Here is a 23,065-nt window from a genome sequence, read left to right as displayed (position 1 = left end):
AAGGGAAATAGAAGTGAACTTCTTACATAGATGAAGCAATGTCAGAGCAAAGGAGAACTAAAATACAAGCTATCCTACATCAATAATAATAATAATACAGGCGAAAAAAGATGTAAGAACAATTAATATTAGCTACTTTGGAATGCAATAGCATCATGAGCAATCAGCCTTATGATTTTCAGCAGAGTGACTGCTAATGTTATCCCCTTCCATGGCCCATCAAACCATACTTTAATCTTAGCTCCCAAATATATTATCCTTAAAAGCCGCCGCCGAAGCCGGCGGCGCCCAGTAATCGCCACCGTTGTCACTTCCAACTTGTGAGTGCAAGATACAGGAACCAAGCACAGCCCCCTACTCCTCAAGTCCTTTGCGTTTTGCTCTTGCTTCTCCTGTTATTATCGTTATATTATCAAACGGATAAACATTTTCAAATTTAAATAAAGTTATAATAATAGCAGTAATGATGATGATTCATGCTTATGACACTTTTTCTTAACTTTTTTTTTACCTTTTAGATTACTTATGCGTTCTAAACTATGCTTTTGATCATAGCTTTATTCACTTAAATGTGTTTTAAATTATGCCTACTTTGCTTTGTGAGGTGATTGATCCAATAAAGTTTTTACCTGTCCTTCATCTTCAGGAAATGCAGAACTCCTTTCTCCTTGAACCTTTAATTATAAAAAAAAATACCAATTAATTAATTACATATAATTGCATTGGGAATGGGTGTCTATATATATATATATACATACATGTATATGGGTACTTACAGATTGTTGGTTTCTCATGTTTGGAGTTGCAGAACCCAAGTAAGGGGAGCTGAGTGCCTGCATTTTTTATGACTTCCATAACTAAAGATGTATATGTATATGTATATGTGTGCGTATATATATGTGCATGTTTGCTTTCTTCACACTGATTTCTTTAGAGAGCATGCAGAGAAATTAAAAAGATAACATGGCGATGTTGAAGAACATCACCTCAATTTGACCCTGAAGGAATCTTATATATCCAATAGCTTCTAACAACACAGATGCTGTGTCAGTCTGCGAAAAAAAAAACAGCAAACAAACCCTCAAATCATCTTTCTCAAGTACCCCTTAATGTTGAATTGGAACACATTTTTTAACGTTAAAAACAACACTATAAAAAGACGAGGGAAAGCTTGAATGCCATTGATCAGTGTACTGCACACAGTACATATAAAAGAAAAAGGAAAGAAATCTTTGTATGGGTTTTTATCATAGAATAAAACTGCTTCTGCAAAATGTACTATATATATATTATACTTGTAGGTGATGAAGAAGGTTTAAGGGAATATTTGTGCTTACCTTTCCAAATGGGAAATTAACTGGTGGAGTGCTGTTATTCGATCACCTAGCTTCTCCTTTCTCACCTGGATTTATATAATACAAAATACACTGATTAATGTTTTATTATTTGAATTCATATATTGTTTTCGCAAAATGGGTCTGAGAAAGAATAAGACATGGTCGAAAACAGACAATCAGGACGACATATATACGCCATTAACGTTGTAGGCAGACAACACACACAAAAGCCAAGCACCTAGAATTAAAGAGAAAGCAAGAAAGATTCTGTGTTTTTTATACTTTTAAAGGTGGTTGGCTTGAAGACGGCTGAACCCTAGCCTTCTTCCACACCCCACCAGTGCTGCCTTTGCTATTGCACTGCCAAAACACTCACACTCAAACACATCAGAAACACAGAGTGAAAGAACATAGCTTTAAGATTATATATTTGATTAATGGATTGAAATGATCAATTTTACCTCAGAAGAATGGTCTAGGGTAGTTGAGTATTAGAGTTGGACCCATCTGCTGCCGCCGTGTTGTTATAAGAGAAGTCTAGCATATTGCTGCTTGAATTAGTGATACAAGACCTGGGGCTTGGGGAAGAAACTGCCATGATTTGAGACCAAGCATCTGCTGCAGGAGGAGGAGACCGTACAAGTTGCTATGTTGAGTAACCTCTTGCTTTACTTTAACAACTGGAGCACTCAGAGAAGGATTTAAGATTTGGTTTTCCCCAATTTTCCAACTTTTTCGGCTGGAAATGACTCGGAACGCCGTACCTTTCTTCTTCTCCGGTGAATCCACCCCTACCAACCACCAAACCCATGCCTAACATAAGCATATAATACCAAAAAAAAACGAGTTAGAGATTAAAAAAAAAGCTCACAAGAGTAGTTGGCTCCATGACTGAGGAAGCTCTTGGTTATCAGGCAAAGGAGGAGATCCAACAACATACTGAGGGAAGATAGGTGGTGGTGGATGCAAATGCATGCTCCACCAGCTAGGGTTTCCTGCCTTCATTTGTTTACAAAATCTTTTAAAAAAAAAACAAACTTCAGTTCAATTTCATATGCCACTTATCCTTCAAAAATAACTTTAAGGTTCCCCACAAGCACATGAAAAACAAGATCTTTCTCTCTTAACTATGCTGAGTTTCCTTGTTTATACACTCAACCAAACAGGCCTTTGTTAAAAAAAGCTTTATCAACAGTCCCTCGACTCTTTTGTTTGCTTTCTCAGATGAGGATTGGGGCGCCTTTTGCTCCTTTTTCCATTCATTCTTTCATTTGTTTAGCATTATTTTTTATTCTTTGCTTTTGCTTTATTATAAAGTGGGGGGGGTGTAGGTAAAAAAGGGTAGTGGGCAGTATTTCAGTCCTTAAACTATTGGGGCATCTGCCACCTTATTTCCTTGATTTGGGGTGCTCTCTACCTTGGGATTGTTTCTATTTTTTTGGGTCTTAGTGCTAGGGTTAGGGTATATAATGACGGTTTCCTAATTTGTTAAAATAATAATTGCAATATGAGTCATGATAACATGGAAATGGGTGCATAAATATCAATATTTGTATTTGTGTGATAAATGATTTGTATTGGCAAAAACGTTGAGATTATTTTAGGAAAAACAATTTCTTAGATAATACATTTTAATATTATTTTTCAAATAGGATAAAGTGAACAGTGTACTAAAAAGACGTATGAACGATTAGGCGACTTCTAGATGGCACAATGACAACCTGCAGCATTGTTGGCTTGCGAGCATGCATGTATTTTGAGCAGAGTTTCAAATAGCAATATTTTTGGTCATTTCTTATTTATCGTAATTATGCCTATCGCGGGCACTATTACGATCGTCACATGTGTATTGGATACTATTGTGGGGTGTAGCTGGTAACTCGAACAACGACGAAACTACTATTTCACGGGTGATATCACATTTTCATACCGTGATTTGAAACATTGATCCTAAAAAATTCGTTGGTTAATTAAAGTGTCTTCTTAAAGTGAATGAATGATCCATACATATTCTCAAAGTTGTCAATGGTCAATATATCTTCCTTGATGTACTATAGTAATCACCCTATGAGAAAATATTTTTTTCAAACTCTTACTTGTGGCAAGTTTTCCCAAAACATTATTTAGGCAATTTTGCCGACTTAAACTTTATTAATAATATTTGATCTTTAAATAAAAATGAGCGTGAGAAATTTAATATCAGAGGTATGAACTTAAAAAGTTAATTTTGAAATTTAAAGATGTAAAATTATAAAATTTCATGAGATGCGAAATTAAATCGTCAATAGAAAATATAAACAATATACTTAGTCTATACAAAAATTTAGAACTTTTAGAAGATGTGACCGTAGCCTAACACTCTCTTGATCCATCCTAAACTTTAGATCTAAACAAAATTTTAAAAGATGACAAACTTATAAAATTTTAGGATAATGAAAACATATTATTAATAAAAAATCTGAAAAATTTTAAATATATAATAATTTAAAATTTTAAGAGGGACAAAAATAGATTATGAATAAAAGTATAATAATTTAATTTTTTTAGTGGACGGTGGAATGATGATACCCAAGGGAATAGAGACGTGATATGGATATTTTCTAGCAAAGAAAGCCAGAGTTCCCCCAGTAACTCTGAGAAATGTAATAATGTAAGCTAGAAAAAGAAATGCTGCTCTATTGCCTTTACTCCCATGCTTCACCTGCTTTCCAAATCAGCTACGAGCATTGCAGATACTCTATTATAGACCAAGAAAATGCAAATAAAACAAGGGATTAATGGACAAAAAGTGATGATAAACCTATGATCCTTTGAATGTTAAGCTAAGCTTTGGTTAGGATGATTATTTTTGTCCAAATAGATTGGACCACCTACTTCTACTACGTTATTATTTAGACAAAATCATGTTATTTTCTATTTGAAGTCTTATCTGGGAAAAAAAGCATGACATGTTGTGTTGTTTCTTTGCTCATTTGTAAGAATGTAAAGTCTCCATAATTCTGTTTTTCCTTAATTACGTAGTATATGGAATGTTGTTTTGGTAGTGATAATGTTAATGAAATGATGGAAATGTCATTGTCAAAACTGTGGTGGGCTTGAATTATGATCAGAACAGAACCTATCGAGTGGTTCAAGGAGTGTTGTTTTCTTTGAAGTCCTGGATTCGACTAACTGCGTATGCAGAATGTATGTGTTGTTAATGACCAAGTAAACTTATGAATAAGTACTACCTTGTAATTATTCCCATACTATTAAAAAAGGAATTATGATGGCAATCAGAGTCAATATTTGTTGAACTATGAAGTTAGATAGGAGCAAAGTGTTAGGTGAAGCAGACAAATGGTAGTAGAATCGGGGCCTGTTATGCTTGTGAACCTTTTACCTTTAGGCATAATGGCAGCTACCTTTTCCGTGAAGGGTTCTGGGCTAACACTATCCTCAACAAGGGCCTACCTTCTTCATTTATATATATATATATATATATAAACACGCTTGTCCATCTACTCTGACTTTCATCTTACTCTTATGGATCTATTTATTGTTATTAAAGGGAATTCAATGTTGAAGGAATGAGTTATTCTCGTTAAAAGTTTTGGATCCGAGCAGATGCATTTACAGGATATGTTATGAACATATTATCTTATGATTATTTCGAATTATTTCAAAACAAATAAAGATGTTGCACGGTTTCATGTTACATCAGACCAACATATTGTACTCTTCCTTACAATCAATCTCGATAATGATTTGAGAGACTCCAAGTTGTCGTCAAACCTTCATAAATTCTTCATAATTCTACTTCAAACACAATTGATACAACTTATCTATCATGTCCTTATTTGGTATATCATGAGTATTTGATTCATTAGTTTATTAATTTAGATAATAAAAAATTAAAGGTTTATCATAAAATCAAATCTTCCACTAAAATTTGCTCAATTTAAAATGTTAAAAAATTTGGACTTTGAAAATTTTAAAAGATCCAATGTCTTGCCTATTAAATTAATGGGTTGGTAGTCATATCATGTTCTTATTTAAGATTTAATCAACATATAATTAGGTAAACTACATCATTAGTCATTGAATTTTGTTTGTATTTCTGTTTTAATATTTGAATTATAAAAAATATAATTATATTGAAATTTTTTGAATTTATTTTGTCACTTGACAATTAAATCTTTAAAGACATGATAATGTGACTTTCTTTTCTATAAATTACATCATTAAAGACATGATAATGTGACACTTTCTTTTCTATAAATTACATCATTAGTCATTGAGCGTTTATGTTATACGGATTTCTAAAAGGTATATGGCGCTCAGGGGCGGACCTTAAATTGTGAGGAATATTGATTTTGTTAACTTCTACAAGGCGTTTGAAACCGATCCCAAGGATTACTTCTTTGCTGAGTTCCAAGGGTACGAAATGAGTCACTCTCTCTTGGACCATCCTCTCCGATCTGAGGGGTTGAGCATATTTCAATTAAGTTCTTATAGAAGAAAAAAAATCATGCAACAAAATTGTCTATTTAGTGTTAATTTTTTATATTTTTTTAATTAATACAAGTGTCACCCTTAATATTGTGCAACCTCTAAAAATATTTATAAGAATTTTTTTGTGCAACCCCTGAATTTTTGTCCTGAGTCCGTCCCTGATGGCGCTCTTATCCTATGAAAGCTACTGAGTGAGGTTTATGCTCGACAACACCGCCATGCTGCTGCATAGCCACGACGGCTCGCTGCATCTGGAGCACCGGAATGAGGGAACCGCAGAACATCGTGTTCTAAGGCAGTAGGAGCAATACCTGTGAATATCAAATTGTGTCCAACTATAAGCAAGCAATATTTGAAAATTGTTCTTAAAACACCGGAGCACTGGAGCTGTTCAAAATTCAAATGCATTTCATGGAAACTGCTGTCAAGGGTAGTATTCAAATGATGTACCAAGATGCACAGTGGCAACATGAACATGTTAGTGTTTTGGGGAGCTCCAAACCATAAAACGCATTTAAAGCCAATTTGTTCATAACTTGGGGCAATACGGGGCCTCATTTCGTTTCAAAATTAGGCCCCATAAAGTGGCAGGCTACGAAAAATTGGAACAAAATGCAAGTGTTCACACATCACCCTGCTATAGCTGATGAAAAACTAGAAGGTTACGAGGGGTAGGAGGGAATTTAGTTCACCTACCGATGCAGGCAAGGGAGAGCAAGATAAGCTAGTGTTGGACTTGCCCGACAAATAGTACAAATAGAGTCATCCTCTTTAGAGGTTGAAGATTTTTCCTTTGAGAAAGGGTGAAGAAAACTTTTAACAGTTGAGTTAAGAAGAGGGAGAAGCAGCAACAGCATCTCCTGCGTAGTAGCAATGTAAATATAAGTAAAGTACAGTCACCGCAAAAGAAAATAAAAGGCACCTGGTAATCCATGTCAATCCAACCAGTCACATATAGATAGTAAAAAGTCGATCTTAGTCAAAATGCTGGGGAAGGTACAACATGTTAACAAAACAAAACAAAACTTCTATGCTAATTAGCTATTTTGACATGGAATGGGCGAAAGAAGTAACATCAAATGCCATTGCTGAGGTATACCTAAAATTACATGCTTTCAGCATCTCCCTAACCAAATTTGTTAAGTTAATAATAGAGGGTTGACTATATTATTCAAAGTTAAATGGAGTCATGCTAGACACACAAACATACTTGTGAAGTTTTTAAACACTGCTGTCGGGATAAAGGTTTCAGTCTAGAAAGATATTTTCCGGTTTCCTTATTAGAACTCGGTATATTCATTTACTTGCAATAGCACCTCCCATCTCTTCCTAGTCATTTTTTGTCGATTTCTCCACAATATGCACCTCACTTGATATCTTTTACTTTGGTAACACTAGCCTACAAATATTAATGTCCATCTTGTACATGTAAAAATCTACAAAACGAGCATTCAAATATACACAGATTGAGATGCAGGCTTTAAAAAGGAAAGATTACCGAGAACTCATTCCACACTAACTGGCAATTCATGTACTCAAAACTAACGGCTCGATTCATATTAGGGCTTGCGTAGACAAGCCTCACTCTTAATGCTCTTTCAATAAGGTTTCTATACCTGCATCAAAACAAGAGGTGGAATTAGATCAATCCTGACAAAAGGCAATCAGAGAACAACAAGGTTTTACAAAACAGCTGAAAGTTCCCTAACTTTCAAGCTTTCATGCATAATAGAATAAGGTAATATATGTCAAAGTAAAATCGGATGAAAATATCAGTTTCACACAGTGAAGATGACAAATGGAAAACTTGAGAATAGCAAGTTAAATCACTATGCTTGCTAAAAGTGCTTCGATTCTATGATGACTTTATTTTCCTACACTATCAATGAGATTCAAAAACATGAGCTTCAACATCTATAAGGCTACCTCTTACGAGAACAACCCTTCGAGGCCTACCTTCCAGTGAAAAGAAATACGAGTAGGTTCCCAAATGACGCAGCCTTGTAAAGCCCTTCTATACGTTGAATCAAACCCCAAACTCGCTGTGCCAATGGCCTCTGAAGAAGAAAGGAAAACTCAGTGTTGACTTTAATGGAGTCCAAATTCTTCCCTAGTGGAAGAACACAAAGAAGAATAAGAAGAAAATGATACTTAAATCAGCACCTGCTCAGAATCACCCCATCTGCGGAAAGCAGAGAATGACTGTAAACTTGCCCAAATGTACTGACCACCTACTACAGCAATGCAATACCACATCTTCTGAGCAGCAGTTAACCCGGGCCCTTCCATACCTGTTCTTACTGCAGAAAGATACAATTTGGTTATCACACCATATGATTTATATGTAGACAAAGTGGGTTACTAACATTGCTTATACAAGAGCAAGACTCTCTTCTAGCTCAAAAAACATAACATAAAAATTTTAGAAGATCTATGTATCATCATCTACATGATAAACACGTAAAAAAAACAAATAATTGAAAGCCAACTCTTGTGTAATAGAATACGAAAGAGAAGTCCAGACCTTCTTACCATTTCCTCGTAATGTCCTGGCACGTACATCTCTATTCCTCAGATTCATAAGTGCAATTCCTGGAGTTGGCTTACCTACCAAATTGAAAACCTACAAATGAGAAACTCGAGGAAAGCATCAAGTTCTGGTTCATACTGAAATAACATTCCTGGCTACCCCTCAACAGAAAAGAGAAACAAGATCAGAGAACTGACAAGTGCAATTTCATTTTCTATACACCATGAAATATGAATGCATTCAATAGCCAAAAAACCTTCATCAAGGAGAGAACTTTAACCAGCTGTTCTTTCAACATGGCTGACATCTCAATATCCAACCTAGCAGCATCAAACAGATTAACTCTAGTTATTGATATTGGTAAAGCGGGATGCTGCAGTAATTCACCAAAATAATAAGATAATCAACAAAAGTTCAAATAACAGCAGAAATGGAGCAACCAGGAAAATAATCCCAGCTTGCAGCTGACAACTAAAACTTTTCTATTAAAGCCTTCCATATATATAACTAGAGAACTAAAAGTTCATAACTTTTTCATCACGATAATGCAATTCCATTGAGCTTTAACAATTTATTCCTTGATACCCAAAAACCATTCCCCTTACCTAAAAAGAAAATAAAAAGTTACCCAGAAATTTTCCAGATACCATTTCAGTAAAAACAAGTTCCCCGTGGTTTTAAAGGGAAATTAGGATGCCCTAAAACATAATATTTTGCAGAGTGTTTTAAGGAAATTATCATTTAATCGAACAGATGAAAGCAGAATAAGAAAAGGGTAATTTCTTCTTTTGTTGAACTTTCAATTAAATTAACAAAAAGAAAAAAAAAGGATTTACCTGGTGAGATAGAGAAACAGAGTGCCAGTGAGGAAGCAGCCTTTGGTGAGAAGTAATCCAAGCATCTTCTTGTGGTGGTGATGCAGCTGGGAATGGATTGCCCCTAACAGTCATCATTAGGTGAGATTATAAAATGGATTTCTTTCAATTTTTGCAATTTGAATCGATGAGATTTATCATTAATGTGTTGCTGGAGTCTTGAAGATGTGGGTTTCTGGGTTTCTGCACTGTGTCGGGAAGTGCAGCTAATAAGCCTCGAGAGGTGGCCTTCAGTCGCACCTTGCTTGTTGACTTGATAACAGTTTAAACTAGTTAAAACCAAAAGTTTATATATAATCAAAAGTTAATTACACTTAATAAAGACGCATTTTTTGTAGGACGCATTTTTTGTTGATATAATAGAAGATTCGTTCTGCAATAAGTATTTTTATCAGGTTTGGCTAAAATAAAAAAATGTTTATTATGAAAAAAATGTGAATTTTGTCTAAAATAAATAAATGTGTGCGATGTATGTCAAAGATATGTAACTACACGAATACGAGAACTATTAGCTAATCAAGAAAAGACTGAAGAAACTAGGTTATACTTTTCATATATCTTTTAACGTACAAAACACGTCATTTATAGAATGTCAGTACATAGTCTCCTCTATAACAACTCTACTTGCTATAAAATTTATACTACCTTTATTCTCATATATAATGAGGTAAGGAAAGTAAGATACTAGGTTGTCCCTAACATCAGAATGAGAGTAGCTTGCGTAAGAGGCCTCCAAATTATGAAATGCCCTCCGTGAGACTCGATCCCACGACCCCAAGGTTAAGAACCTTGTGCTCTACCAACTAAGTTGGATGGTCATTTAAAAATTAACTGACCCTTATTCTCATATGTAATGAGGTAAGGGGGAGGTATGATAGTAGGCTGTCACAACACCAGGTTGAGAGCAGCTTCCGTGGGAGACCTCCTAATTATGAATTACCCACCGTGGGACTCGATCCCACGACCTCAAGGTTAAGAGCCTTGTGCTATAACAACCTAATAATATTTCCTGTTCAATAACCAGGACTGACGTCACCATGCAATCTAACAATATTTCCCGCTCCATATCTAGGTCTGACATCATCATATATATGACTCGTAGTCTTAATATTCTTTGATCCTCTATAGGTTCACTGTAACTACAACATTTAAATAACATTATGTTTACTCGTTCAATAAATAAATGTTTAAAATATTACATTTAAATACTTGAAAATCTACATATCTAAAAAATATAGGCCAATACACTTGTAATGTGTTCATGTCCAACCTAATACATGTTTATGTTCGTGTAATTACGTGTCTTTGACATGCATTATAACTAGGGCTGACATCACCATACATATGACTCATAGCCTTCACATTTTCTCTACTCCCCTATAGGTTTACTGTTACTACAATATTTAAATAATACTATGTTTATTCATTCAATAAATAAATGCTTAAAATATTATATTTAAATGGCTTAAATATACAAATGTGTCCAACTAATGTATTTTTTACAGTTTAGTGTCTAATGTTTATTTCGTTTTAGTTTAGTGCCTAATATTTCATTTCGTTACTTAAAATAGGTCAAGCCGTGATAGACTGCTAATTTTTTCTTTTAAGTGACATGTGTCACAATCTAATAATTTTAAAAACTTATATAAAATTTAAAAAATAAAATTATATTTAAAAAAATACATAAATTTTGAAATAACCTAAAAACTTTGAAAACATTTATTTCCACCCCTAAACTCGCACCGACAGCCACCCTTTATCATCGACCTCACCTCCCCCTACGACCAAAACCCCTATGAAATCGTGACTGATCAAAGGTCAATCGACGACGAATCGAAATTTTATACCTAGCAAACCCTAGGATGAAAAACACAATCCCAGTCGATTTTGATGGCCAATCGACGACAACTATGTCGACTTATAACTAGGATGATGACAAAGACTACGTCGGCGGTGGTGGTCGTGGAATGAAAGGGTGGTGGTGACGAGTTAGTGTCAGGAATTGGGGATTTAGAGATTTTGAGGGTTTTTTATAATTTAAAAGAAATAATGGTTTTTATAAATATAATATTTTAATATTTGAAAATAAATAAATTTTAAAATTATGAGATTGTGACATGTGACAGTTAACGGAAAAAACTAACTATCCATCACAGCTTGACCCATTTTGAGTAACGAAATAAAACATTAGGCACCAAACTGGAACCAAATAAAAGTTCGACACTAAATTAAGAAAATGAGCATAGATTTAACACCTTTTGTATATTTAAGCATATTTAAATACATGAAAATACATATCTAAACAATATGGGCTAATACACTTGTATTGTTGTCGTGTTCGACCCAATACATGTTTGCGCTAATGTAATTACGTGTTTTTGACACGCACCACACCCAATTATTCCTTTTAGATAAAATTCTTATAATTTTATTTCATATTTTACATCTATTTTTTATTTTCTTTCATTTTAGTCCAACTTAAAGGGTTCTTATATTTTTGTGCCACGTAAGTGGAAGACGTTTCTGCAGGAAAGGATGTTAAATTGTGAAATAATATGTAATGAATGTTAAAATGGTAAAAATTTTTTAGATATATTTAAGTAAAAAAAGCCTATTAAGGAAGTATGATATAAAATGTTTGACAAAATAGTTAATTTGATTTTTTAATATTTCGATCTTAATGTTTTATTTTGAAGTAAAAAGATCTCCTCATAGTTAAAAACTATTAATTATTAAATTATAATGATTAAAAATATGATTTTTTATATTATAAATAAAACGCTAAGGACTAAATACTCTAAAAAAGTGAATAGAGGCTAAAGACTAAATCGACTACGAAATTAGACGTTAGGATTCTTTTTGTAGATAAAATATTTATGTCAAAATATTTAAAAAAAGTATAATGAAAAACATTAGCCTCTAATATTTCTACAAATTGTAATTTTATCCTTTATCTTTCTAATATTTTAATTCTAACGATTCAATTTATTGTCAAAAAATTCTTATTAAATAGAATCGTAAGTGATTAACAATCAACATGTATTATTAATGTAACATTTTCTTTTGTATTTAATTGATAATATTACATATATATCACTCACAGTTAGGGGTGTAAACGAGCCAAGTCGAGCTCGAGTATTGCTGAGCTCGACTCGACTCGAAAACTCTGAAATGGAGCTCAACTCGAAAACTCGCGAGCTTAAAATTTTCAAACTCGACTCGAACTCGAAATCCTGAACTGAAGCTCGTGAGCATCTCGAAAAGGCTCGAAATGAAAAAAAATTCTTAAACTTAACTCGATTAAAGCCTCAAACTCGAACATGAACCTTAAATACATAAAATCTTATTGTATTTTAAAAAAAATCAATACATAAATATTAATATTATTATTAATTTATTTTTTTAAAATAAAATCTTAATATATTATATTTTCGAGCTGCTCACGAGCTTTTCGAGTCGAATATCGAGTAGCTCGTTTCAGCTCGTTAAGAACTCGAGTCGAGCTCGAGTCGAGTCCATTCAATCCGAGTATTTATCGAGCCTTGATCGAGTCGGTCTCGAATAACTAGCGATCTGTCTCGTCTCATTTACAGCCCTACTCACAGTGAAGACATAATATGTAAAAATATAAAATGCAACATTATTAAACTAACAACGTGATTTAAATATTATATAAATCAATAATGTAAAGATTAAAATATTATAAATTAATCATTAAAATATTATTTTTAATAAAAATTAATGACAAAAAATAAACGAAAATAATCATTTTATAGTTCAGCCTAACTTTATGGCATATGATAAATATGAATTTAATATTATAAAGTAAAAAAATACAAGAGAAATACAAAAGTTATGAAATCTATTAAATTCTAGATTTGTCCAAATTGGCCCTAGACAATTCACTAAATTCCCTCTCAACCTCCAAAGCCAAATCCACTTCCCCAAACCTTCTCAACCCTTTACTCAAAACTTTAACCACATACTCCCCAACTTTTCTCCTGGACCCGATCCCATTTTCCTTCATCAGCCCACAGATCCTGACCGTTGATACCTTCCTTCCAGCCCCTATCACACCCTTGATCAGCCTCACAAGGGCCTTCTCGTCATCACACTCGATACTCCCCAGCTCCTCGACCAACCCATCAATCTCCTCCATGAGTCGATTCCTGGCCAGCGCGGCGACGACGTCGGCATACAAAGCCAAGTCGGGAGGCGGGTATTCTGATCGGATTGTGGAGAGGACATGGAGGGCGAGGGTGCATTGATCTTGCCTTAGGAGCTCGCGTAGGGCGGCGATGAGGTCGGATTTGATCAGGCGGGAGAGGGAAGGGAGTGGGGTGAGTGTTGTTGCCGTCGATGAGGAGTTGCGGTGGGCGCGTTTGAGAGCTTGGATGGCTTGGATGGCTTCGGTGCTCAAGATACGGCCTTTGACGAGAGGACCACGGTTGTCTCGTGGGCCGCAGCGTATCGGAGTGAAGCTCTTGTGAGCGGGGAGTGGGTGGAGAGAAGGGATTGAAGTGGGATTGAACCGGAGAGAGGAAGCCATGAAAATGGTGAAGATTTTTGCGATAAGCAAAAATATCAAAATGGATAAAAGGGTTTTAGTTCAGACTCTCTTTTACGATGCCGTTTTGAGTTCACCGAAACGATGTCGTATATGCAGCAGTTGCTGCCCTATTTTGATTCACTGAGGATTATTCACCTTATTATTTAATTTCTGTTTTAATTATTTAAATATTAGTTTTTTTAAATATGTAGTATTACATGCTTAGAGTTAATTAAGTGTCTAAATAATGCTTCAAAAAATGTCTTATGCCTCAGATGTGTTTATATTTTTTTAATTTTTTTAATAATAAAAATATTATTTATTTTAAAAAAAACTTAATTTATTTGTAAAAAACCTAAACTTTTAATGAAATTATAAAAAACTAAAATATCTTATTTCAACCCCATTATCAATTGTTGTCAGCTATTTCCAGTCACCATCATTGTCGAATAATTGAGTTTTGATTGGAATTGCACGATGATTCGAATGGTAGTGGCGCTGTGGTTTAAAAACAGTGGCGATGACTTAAAATTCGATGAATCTTTGAACGTTTTTCCACGACAAACGATGACATTTTACGACGAAATGACAGGAAAGGTTTGATCGTGGGTCGACACTGATGTTGATAAAGGTGACGGTGACAGTCACGACGGGCCGACCAACGACTATGAAAAGGGAAAAGGGAAAGGAGTAGAGGGGAGAGGAGATACCTGGGATGTTTGGGTTTTTAAAAAAATTAAATAAATATATTTTTTTAATTTTTAAATAAATTATCAAAATTATCATAATGTGACAAGTGTAACTTAACGACTAAATTTAAATATCGTTATGATTCAGACACCTAAAAATGTTTCGATGAAAACATTAAACACATGTTTTTAACGAAAATTTCTTCATGCACTAAAATATTTTTCGAAGCAAAATTTAGGCACTTATTAATATAATATTTTTTGTATTAAACCAAAAAAATAAAATTATATTAATATAATTTTTTAATTATTTTTTAATGCTGACATAGAATCCTCTTTATTTATGATTTTACTTCTTACAATAACAATTGAAGTGTATCATAGAATTCAAACTTTAAAGCACCCGTAAATCTAATTAAGCTAAAGAAAAGTTGGTACCTTTCACCCCTTGGTTGAAGGATTTACGTGCATGCAACCAATAATTGAATTCTATACATAGTGCAGAGCAAATGAAATCAAAGCACATGTTCATGAACGATAATAATCAAATCTTGTAGGCTTGAGGGTTGCATGTCTGCTGAGAGAGAGAAAAGGCCAGCAAAAATCTAAAGAGCCTACCAAATTTTCCCTGTTTGTTGTTTGGTAAAGATGGTACCTTTTTTGTCTTGATTCACTTCTTCTTCATGAAAATCCAGCTCTTCCCATAACCTAACCAGACAGTTTCTTCACTCTATCTCTCTGATCCCACCTTAGTCTTCTTCTTCTTCTTCATTTTGATTGTTGTTTGAGACTTGCAAGTTCTTTGAGTGTTTAAAACTATGATGTCTACACCTTTGGAAAGAAGCTTTTGGAAGATATCTTCTTCCTCCTCTTCAGTTGAGTCCGTAGAAGACAAAACCAGAAAAACAAACTATATTTCCTCTCTCAATCTCAAAGAAACTGAGCTGAGGCTTGGCTTACCAGGTTCTCACTCTCCTGACAAAAAGTCTGTCTTTTTGGCAAAGATTTAGAGAGCAATGATGAAAGTAATGGTTTTGCTGCTAGCCTTATCAAGAACTTGGCGTTTGGAGCTAAAAGGGGTTTCTCATATGCCACTGATGAGCCTAATGATAAATGGGTTCTCTCCATGAATGATAAATCTGATGTTGAGTTGCCTAAAGGTGCTGTCATTAAAGAGGTGACCGGTGTTCCTCCTGCAAATGACCATGCTAATGCTCCAGCTGCAAAGTATGTTCGTCTTCAAAACCCTGTTTCTTTTTATTCATTTTGCGGGTTGCTTTTCAACTTATTGAGCAAGATTTGTGAAACAGGGCACATGTGGTAGGATGGCCACCTGTTCGATCATTCAGGAAGAATACAATGGCCTCTAATTCAGCAAAGAACAGTGACGAGGCCGCCGGTGGTGACGGTTGCCTCTATGTAAAGGTGAGCATGGATGGAGCACCATACCTGAGAAAGTTGGACCTCAAGACCTGCAAAAGCTACATGGAACTCTCTTCAGCAATGGAGAAGATGTTCAGCTGTTTCACCATTCCTGAATATGTGGTCACATATGCAGACAAGGAGAGTTATTGAGTGCTTGTCGGTGATGTTCCGTGGCAGTAAGTATTGCTCGAACCACGCCCTACTATATGTTACAATCGTAATAATGTCAACCGAGTAATTTCATGTGTTTGTTACTCAGGATGTTCATCAATTCATGTAGGAGAATAAGGATTATGAAAGGTTCCAACTCCAAGGGCCATGGAGGAATGCAGAAACCAGAGTTAAGGCACAACAACAATCTTCGAAGCCCCCAAATTCTATAGTATAGATATATGTCGTGAGATATCTTAATTTTGATGTATTTAGTGTTTTTTAACATATAAATAAATGAATAAGCATATTATTAGACAAATTAAAAATATAAATTGTCAATCTAAGGCTAAAGCTTGGGTCACAATTGCAGGTAATGAGATTTTTGTATGAGAAAAAAGCCACATAAATTCAAACTTTGCTCTCATTAGGACAAATTAACATAATTCTCTCATCATTAAATTACATTGGATAGACATCTTAGGGTATATGATCCTAAAAGAATTGGACTCGATACTTTAAAAGAATGAACTAGAAAATACTCATAACTTGCTATGAGAAATGAAGATATTGGCACATGTTGCATCTACTGAAGTTATATCAAGCTTTGATCCAGAATACTTTCAAGATTCAGGTTTGGAAATTAGCAGATATACCATCTGTGTATATCCATTAAATACAGATCTCTCTAGCCTATCTAAACCGAGTTGCTGAAACAAGCGATACCGGCCATCTTCAACAATAGGAGGCGGTGCACGGCCAGGATCATATCTAGTTTGGTGGGTGAGAGATGGACCAGCCGTCGGTGGTAGCTCCCAGTAAACATCAAGAATCGATTCGACAAACCTACTGTTTTGAAAATGTTCGCCGTAAGAGATTACAGTCTTATTGTAGTTAAAATTATCCAGCATCTCCCCTCTAACACCCCACCAAGCTTCATGTGGTCCACAAAGTTCATTTATATCCACAGCCTTCTCCCAGAATTTCTTTCTTTTCAACCGAATTCTGCCTTCATCACTGTCCCTAAAGCAACTATGGCCACCACCTGAATAAACAAAGCTCATAATCAGGTACAGAACAAAAACAACTTCCGAAAGCAAAGATTCAAAGACATCGGAAAGTGAAGGAGCATACGAATGGAAGTCAAGTATAAATTACACACAAAATGAAAGAAGATAAAAGTGGACATAGGTCAAAAGCGTAGCAAAAGAGAAGACACTCCTAAGGAATTAAAGGGGAAAAAGGGTGTGGAAGGAGTATCTACCTCTTATGTAGAACTGGTCACAAATCTGCCTCAATGAGTAATGATCTCCTGTCCCGGTATCATAATTGTCTTCGAAAACAAGATGACGAAAGCCAGCTTTCAATGCCTGCTTTAGCCTGTTCATGAAATCACAACCCAACAGAATAAGCACGACAACTCGAAAGTCGAAACTATTAAAGGTAGAAACCAAGACATGTAACCTTCAATCAGCTCAAGCAATCCTTTTCAGCAATGCATAGATACATTAAGTACCTTTTCAGTTCATTTTGATGGTCATCAAAGAAGACGAGAACTCGGCTGAAATCCGAAATTCCACGAACCTTTAGCACCTTCTCCCAATTAACACTTCCAAAATCCACAAAATCTTTTCCAGCAAAGTAAGAGCAATTTTCATCGACATAAGCAGGTCCCTTTTTCAAGTACTTCTCCGGATACCGTAGTGTGAGGGAGATAATCGGCATGTCAGGCATTGCTTGCCGCAGAACCCAAGTGGAGTGTCCCTTGAAAACACCACTTTCAATCATTATGTCTGGTTTTATCCACCGGGCAATGAACCAAAGCCCAAAGTTGTGGTCAAAACCCATCCCATACATGTTTTTGATTGGCCGTGTTTCATATATCGGTACAAACTCCTCCAGGCCACTGATTAAATCTTTGGATGTCCATTCAACAGTTTTTCCATGTTTCGATCTGCCTTTTGCCAAGGATACAAATTAAACGGGTGTAAACCATGAGGGTTAAGAATTAAGAATCCAACATGAAATCGGGTATTGAGCATGAAATAAAATGTTTAAATAAAAACCCAATCAAGTTTGACCTTAAAAGATAAACTTCCACAAAACAACAAGGGTTGGAAGCGTAGGTGGGCACTCGAGTAATTTTTCTAACTCTTCTTTCAAGATATGAATCCTACACTTTCTACTAAAATCATCAATAAAAGTTAGGTAATATATGTTATCGCCAAGCGATGGTATATCAAAAGGAACGGCTATATCTGTGTGTACTATCTCCAGCAGTCTTCGGGCACGCTAGGATCTACCAACTTCAAAACTTTGTCTATGTTGTTTTCCTTTAATGCAAGCATTACATAATTGATTTGGAGGGTTGATCTCTGGTAGTCCTTTCACCATACTTGTTTTTGTTAACAACTTCAATCTTGAAAATCCAATATGTCCATATCGTAGATGCCATAACCATGAATCATCTTTGATTGCAATCTTCATGCACTTGACTTTTCCTGACTCGATATCAAGTGTAAAGAGACGATTTCGAGTCATATCAACTTGGGCTATCAATTCTCCTTCTTTATTTTTAATAGCAAGCGAGCGATTCTTCATCTGCACTTCATATCCTTTTTCCAGAAGTTGACCAAGACTGATGATATTGCTTTTCAAAGTAGGTATATAATAAATATCTGAAATGTATTTATTTTCTCCATTTCTCTGGGGAATCATGACTTCGCCTTTTCCTTTTAGTTATGCGTGCGAGATATCTCCTAAAGTTACTCGCCTATGGACTATTTCATCTAATTTCACAAACAATTCCTTTTGACCACACATATGGTTGTTGGCACAATTATCAAGATACCAAATATTTTTTTTGAATTCTTCATTTCTTTTATAAGTGAGAAATACATGAGATTTTTTAATTTTTTCTTCTTCAGCTGCAGCTACGCTATTTTTTTCTTCTTGTTTAGGAGCAGAACTACACTCATAATTATAATAACCATAGTTATTGCAATTATAACATTGTACCTGGGATTTATTTCCTTGTTGATATCTGCCTCGGCCTCTGAATCCTCTGCATTTTCCACGATAACCACCACGATTTCCCCGACCTCGTGTGTAGCTGCTGCTAGCTTCTCCTTCATTGACATTTACCTTGCTTTGTAGAGTTTGTTCCAAATTTTTAGAATGTTCATTTTATTTCATTTTCTGCTCATGGGCTTGAAGTAAACACACAAACTCATCGATCAATATTTGTGATAAATCTTTCGATTCTTCGATTGTCACGACCACGTATTCGAATTTTCTTATTAATGATCGCAAAATTTTTTCCATCACTCTAACATCGTCGATTGATTTGCCATTTCTTTTCATTTCATTTACGACCACTTTCACACGGCTAATATAATCATTGACGTTTTTTGTATTTTTCATTTTTAACATCTCAAACTCAACTCTAAGAGTTTGTTAGCGTACTTTCTTTGTTTATTCAGCACCTTGGAGAGATTTTTGCAAAACCTCTCACGCTTGTTTTGCGGTCTTTGCATCAGAAATTTTTTCAAAGGTAGATTCGTCTATTCCTTGAAAAATAAAGAACAACGTTTTTTTATCTTTTTTTGAGATTCATTCAATACCTTTTTTTCTTCATTGGCCAGGGTTGCTTCTGCATTTTCAGGCTCGGTGTAACCATCCTCGATGATAACGCCTTCATTTGAATGCTCCAATTGCCATAATTCGTCTTTATCAATCTCAGTATTTGAGGTTAAAACATCTTCTCCACCACGTTAAACTCGAACCAAGCTCTGAGGCCACTTTTTGGAAGCGTAAGTGGGGTCTTGATAATTTATAACTCGAACTATTATTAATACGAAGCAAAATACGTTACCCCAATATTACAATACTAACTGCGGCTTGTTTACAAACACATCCTTGCTATTCTAAGCTTTACTAAGCTCTCTCTTATTTTCTCTAGCTTTCACTGATATTTCATCTCATTTTCTTTGCATATATAACTAAGCTTAGGATACACATATATAAAGGTATAATAAACTGCCTCAAATGCTTCTACAATCTTCTTGTCGCATCATGTTTGCTTGTCGTGATTTGTTTTTCTTTTCATGTTTGCCGTGTAAATTCCTTAATTGTCAAGATTGCCAACTCAACCTGAGCTGCTGCCATGTTTTGTTGCTGCCTATTCATATTATAATATTATTAGCTTAATTTCTAAGTAATTCAAAAAACTTTATTAATTGATTTTGCTTCCACCTTTTTTTCCTTAATTATTAAGCATGAGCAGGCTGCCAAAAGCTTTTCAACTTTGCTCATTTCTATAGCCGTCTTTTTTTACTTGTAAGAAATTAACAAAGTTAGAAAAGTTTTTTGCTCATTTCAACTTTGCACTTGATTTCTTACAAGTCAAAAAATACGACTATAGAAATGAGCAAAGTTGACAAACTTTTGGCAACATGCTTATGCTTAATAATTAAGGGAAAAAACGAGAAAACAAAATCAATTAAGAAAGTTTCTTGAATTACTTAAAAATTAAGCTAATAATATTATAATATGAGTGGGCATCAACAAAACATGGTAGCAGCTCAGGTTGAGTTGACAAGCTTGACAATTAAGGAATTTACACGGCAAACATGAAAAGAAAAGTAAATCACGACAAGCAAACATGAGGCGGCAAGAAGATTGTAAAAGCATATGAGGCGGTTTATTATACCTATATATATATATGTGTGTGTATCCTAAGCTTAGTTATATATACAAAGAAAAAGAAAATGAGATGAAATATGAATGAAAACTTAGAAAAGTTAGAGAAAATTTGAGAGAGCTTAGTAAAACTTAGAATAGCGAGGTTGTGTTTGTAAACAAGCCACATCTAGTGTTGTAGTATTGTAATATTGGGCTAACGTATTCTTATCAATAATAGTTCAAGTTATAAATTATCAAGAGTCCACCTATACGTTTCCAACAACAAGGATAACCAAGATGAAAATTTAATAGATAAAATGTTGATAAAAGTAAGCAAATGGCCCATCTTTATACAGTAGGTTGAATGTTTCATCAAGAAGTCAAATACACTTAAAAGATAGTTGCATGGAATATTAATCCAGAAGCTTAATGTTTTAGAATCAGAATGTTAATAGTAGATTTAATAGTAGAATCAGAATGTTATCTAAATAATAATAATCTTTATATTAATGAATGCATCGATACTAAAAGATATAATAGTAGAATCAAAATGTTCAGCTTTATAATTACAGTCGAGAGGAATTTCTGAACATATTAATTGAAACAAACAAGCATCTGATCTTAATGAGCCATAAATGGAAAAATGGAAAATGCAGCAATGCGACTTAACGGCTACCGCATTCAGCTAATGCAAAATGAAGAAAATTTACAGATCTGATCTAAAACCCATAAATGCATCAAAATAAAGCAAAACTTACACCAAGGAACGCCAAGGGATCCGAAATCGGAGTCAACCCCATCGAAACCGAAGAGACTGACCCGAGAGATCGGGTCATAAGACGAGACGCAAACGAAGGAGCGAGAGGTCAGCACCAAAGAGAAAAGCGCGAGAACGATGAAGAGAAGGCAGAGGCAGGGGGATTTGACGAGTGCGATGCGGGAAATGTAATTGGTGGCCAAGAGATAGAGGTGAGGCTTCTTGGTTTTGGATTCCTCGTCGAGAAAGGTGGGGGATCCGGGGAAGGGAGATACGGAGGCGGAGGAGGAGAAGGGGAAATCGAAGTCGGGTTGGGGCTGAGAACGGCGGGAGGAGATGGTACGGTCCTGCATGATGGCGGTTGGGGATTTGGGCGACGAGAGAGTGTGAGAAGCGGAGTGGGAGTGGTGATGGGTACTCATTTTTACCCGTTTCCTTCTTCTGTTATTCTTCTTGAAAGAATGCCGAGTGTTGTACAGCTTAGTATTGGACTATGTTGAGCCTTTGGACTTACCAGGATGTATTAATGGGCCGATACAACAATTTTCCACCATGAAAGCATAGCCCCAAACAATACTATTCGGATTGCAGAAACTACGTTTATTTGGATCCATTGTCGCTTGCTTCCTACTCAAAGCCATCAGTGATTCAGTGGGCATCTTTTACCGGTAAAAGCTTAAATTGCATGCATACAAAGAACACATATTACTACCTCTTTCATAAATTTAGATTTGTCAACTTTTTCCCATCTAATAAAAAAAATTACTAGGAAATTAGCAGACAAAAAAATCAACTTGCTTCACAGAAGAATTTACTTATTGGTTCATTAATTCTTCATGAAAATTTTCACCCTTCTTAGTTAAACATATTTGAAAATCTTCTCATCATGAACATCACAGTAAGAACTAACAACACTTACATTATCTTCTCATCAAAGAATATTTGTACAGTAACTGCAGACACAAAGATGCAGCTGCTTAAGGCTCCTCTGAACGTAATTTTTTCTCGGAAGTCCATTCATGCGCTTTCCACTCGGGCAGTTGTTGAATCACCAGCTGCATTGTTTATGTTCATTATCATTTTAATGCCACATTTTACAGGGAAAAAAAGCCTGAGAAAGATTACAAACCATGCCCCTTTAATCTGGTTTACCAACAGTTGTTTGACAGGCAACTGAGGCAAGTCTCCAGCTTTTTGGTTTCTGCAAATAAGTCATGATGAGTATATTATTCGACATTCATTCGAGTCCGGATAACATAATTGCGAAATGACGAGTTACCCTTTTCATCTTTTCCTTCTCTTTGTCTGTCCGAGGGCTGAGCAGCTCCAACAACCCCGAAGGAAGCTTCTCCAAATTTTCAGTATCTCGAAAGGGTGGATGCTTTTTACAATGATGGTTGGTGGGTCGGGACTATCAGCGGTAAAGAAGGGTCGAAGTATTGGGTATATTTCGAAACTACAAAAGGATGAGCTCGCCTACCCCGTTTCTCAGTTAAGAAATCATCTTGAATGGCGCAATGTAAAATGGGTTTCTTGCACCAAAAGTTTCTTTTGAAGATTTATGTACTCAGGCTTT

The 23,065-nt window shown here is 35.2% G+C and overlaps 2 protein-coding genes, 1 long non-coding RNA gene and 3 pseudogenes across 3 annotated transcripts; 1 reads left to right on the top strand and 5 right to left on the bottom strand.

Moving 5' to 3' along the window:
* LOC120159490 lies at window positions 1-2,586 on the bottom strand (annotated as a pseudogene).
* A 3,375-nt stretch (window positions 2,587-5,961) lies between these two features.
* On the bottom strand, window positions 5,962-9,444 carry LOC120159489 (annotated as a pseudogene).
* A 3,653-nt stretch (window positions 9,445-13,097) lies between these two features.
* LOC120159492 (protein THYLAKOID ASSEMBLY 8, chloroplastic-like) lies at window positions 13,098-13,812 on the bottom strand. Its single transcript, XM_039170087.1, has one exon. It carries the CDS (start codon window positions 13,783-13,785, stop codon window positions 13,102-13,104), a length of 684 nt encoding a protein of 227 aa, XP_039026018.1. The 5' UTR covers window positions 13,786-13,812; the 3' UTR covers window positions 13,098-13,101.
* Window positions 13,813-15,188: 1,376 nt separating this feature from the next.
* Window positions 15,189-16,492, top strand: LOC120159491 (annotated as a pseudogene).
* A 109-nt stretch (window positions 16,493-16,601) lies between these two features.
* LOC120159488 lies at window positions 16,602-21,925 on the bottom strand. The gene is made up of 4 exons (XM_039170086.1): window positions 21,491-21,925; window positions 17,566-18,007; window positions 17,314-17,429; window positions 16,602-17,094 (listed from the first exon to the last, which is right to left on the bottom strand). The coding sequence occupies exons 1-4, from the start codon at window positions 21,909-21,911 to the stop codon at window positions 16,673-16,675; spliced, it is 1,401 nt and encodes a 466-aa protein (XP_039026017.1). The 5' UTR covers window positions 21,912-21,925; the 3' UTR covers window positions 16,602-16,672.
* Window positions 21,926-22,430: 505 nt separating this feature from the next.
* Window positions 22,431-22,660, bottom strand: LOC120159475. Its single transcript, XR_005519355.1, has 2 exons — window positions 22,619-22,660; window positions 22,431-22,544 (listed from the first exon to the last, which is right to left on the bottom strand). It is a non-coding gene; the product is annotated as an uncharacterized LOC120159475 (long non-coding RNA).
* Between the last annotated feature and the right edge of the window lie 405 nt (window positions 22,661-23,065).

This window comes from Hibiscus syriacus, unplaced genomic scaffold (assembly GCF_006381635.1).
Source record: "Hibiscus syriacus cultivar Baekdansim isolate YM2019G1 unplaced genomic scaffold, ASM638163v2 tig00111366_pilon, whole genome shotgun sequence".
NCBI lineage: Eukaryota > Viridiplantae > Streptophyta > Magnoliopsida > Malvales > Malvaceae > Hibiscus > Hibiscus syriacus.
Note: the sequence above shows the minus strand (reverse complement) of the source record. Positions and strands in the feature narration are given on the sequence as shown.

What these genes read in the sequence shown, in the direction of transcription:
- LOC120159488 (XM_039170086.1), bottom strand. Translation starts at nt 21,911, where the DNA reads ATGAGTACCCATCACCACTCCCACTCCGCTTCTCACACTCTCTCGTCG. An exon ending in CATCAAAATGAACTGAAAAG is followed by an intron (nt 17,430 to 17,565) that starts GTACTTAATGTA and finishes TTTCATGAACAG; the next exon opens with GCTAAAGCAGGCATTGAAAG. An exon ending in TGACCAGTTCTACATAAGAG is followed by an intron (nt 17,095 to 17,313) that starts GTAGATACTCCT and finishes TTGTTTATTCAG; the next exon opens with GTGGTGGCCATAGTTGCTTT.
- LOC120159492 (XM_039170087.1), bottom strand. Translation starts at nt 13,785, where the DNA reads ATGGCTTCCTCTCTCCGGTTCAATCCCACTTCAATCCCTTCTCTCCAC.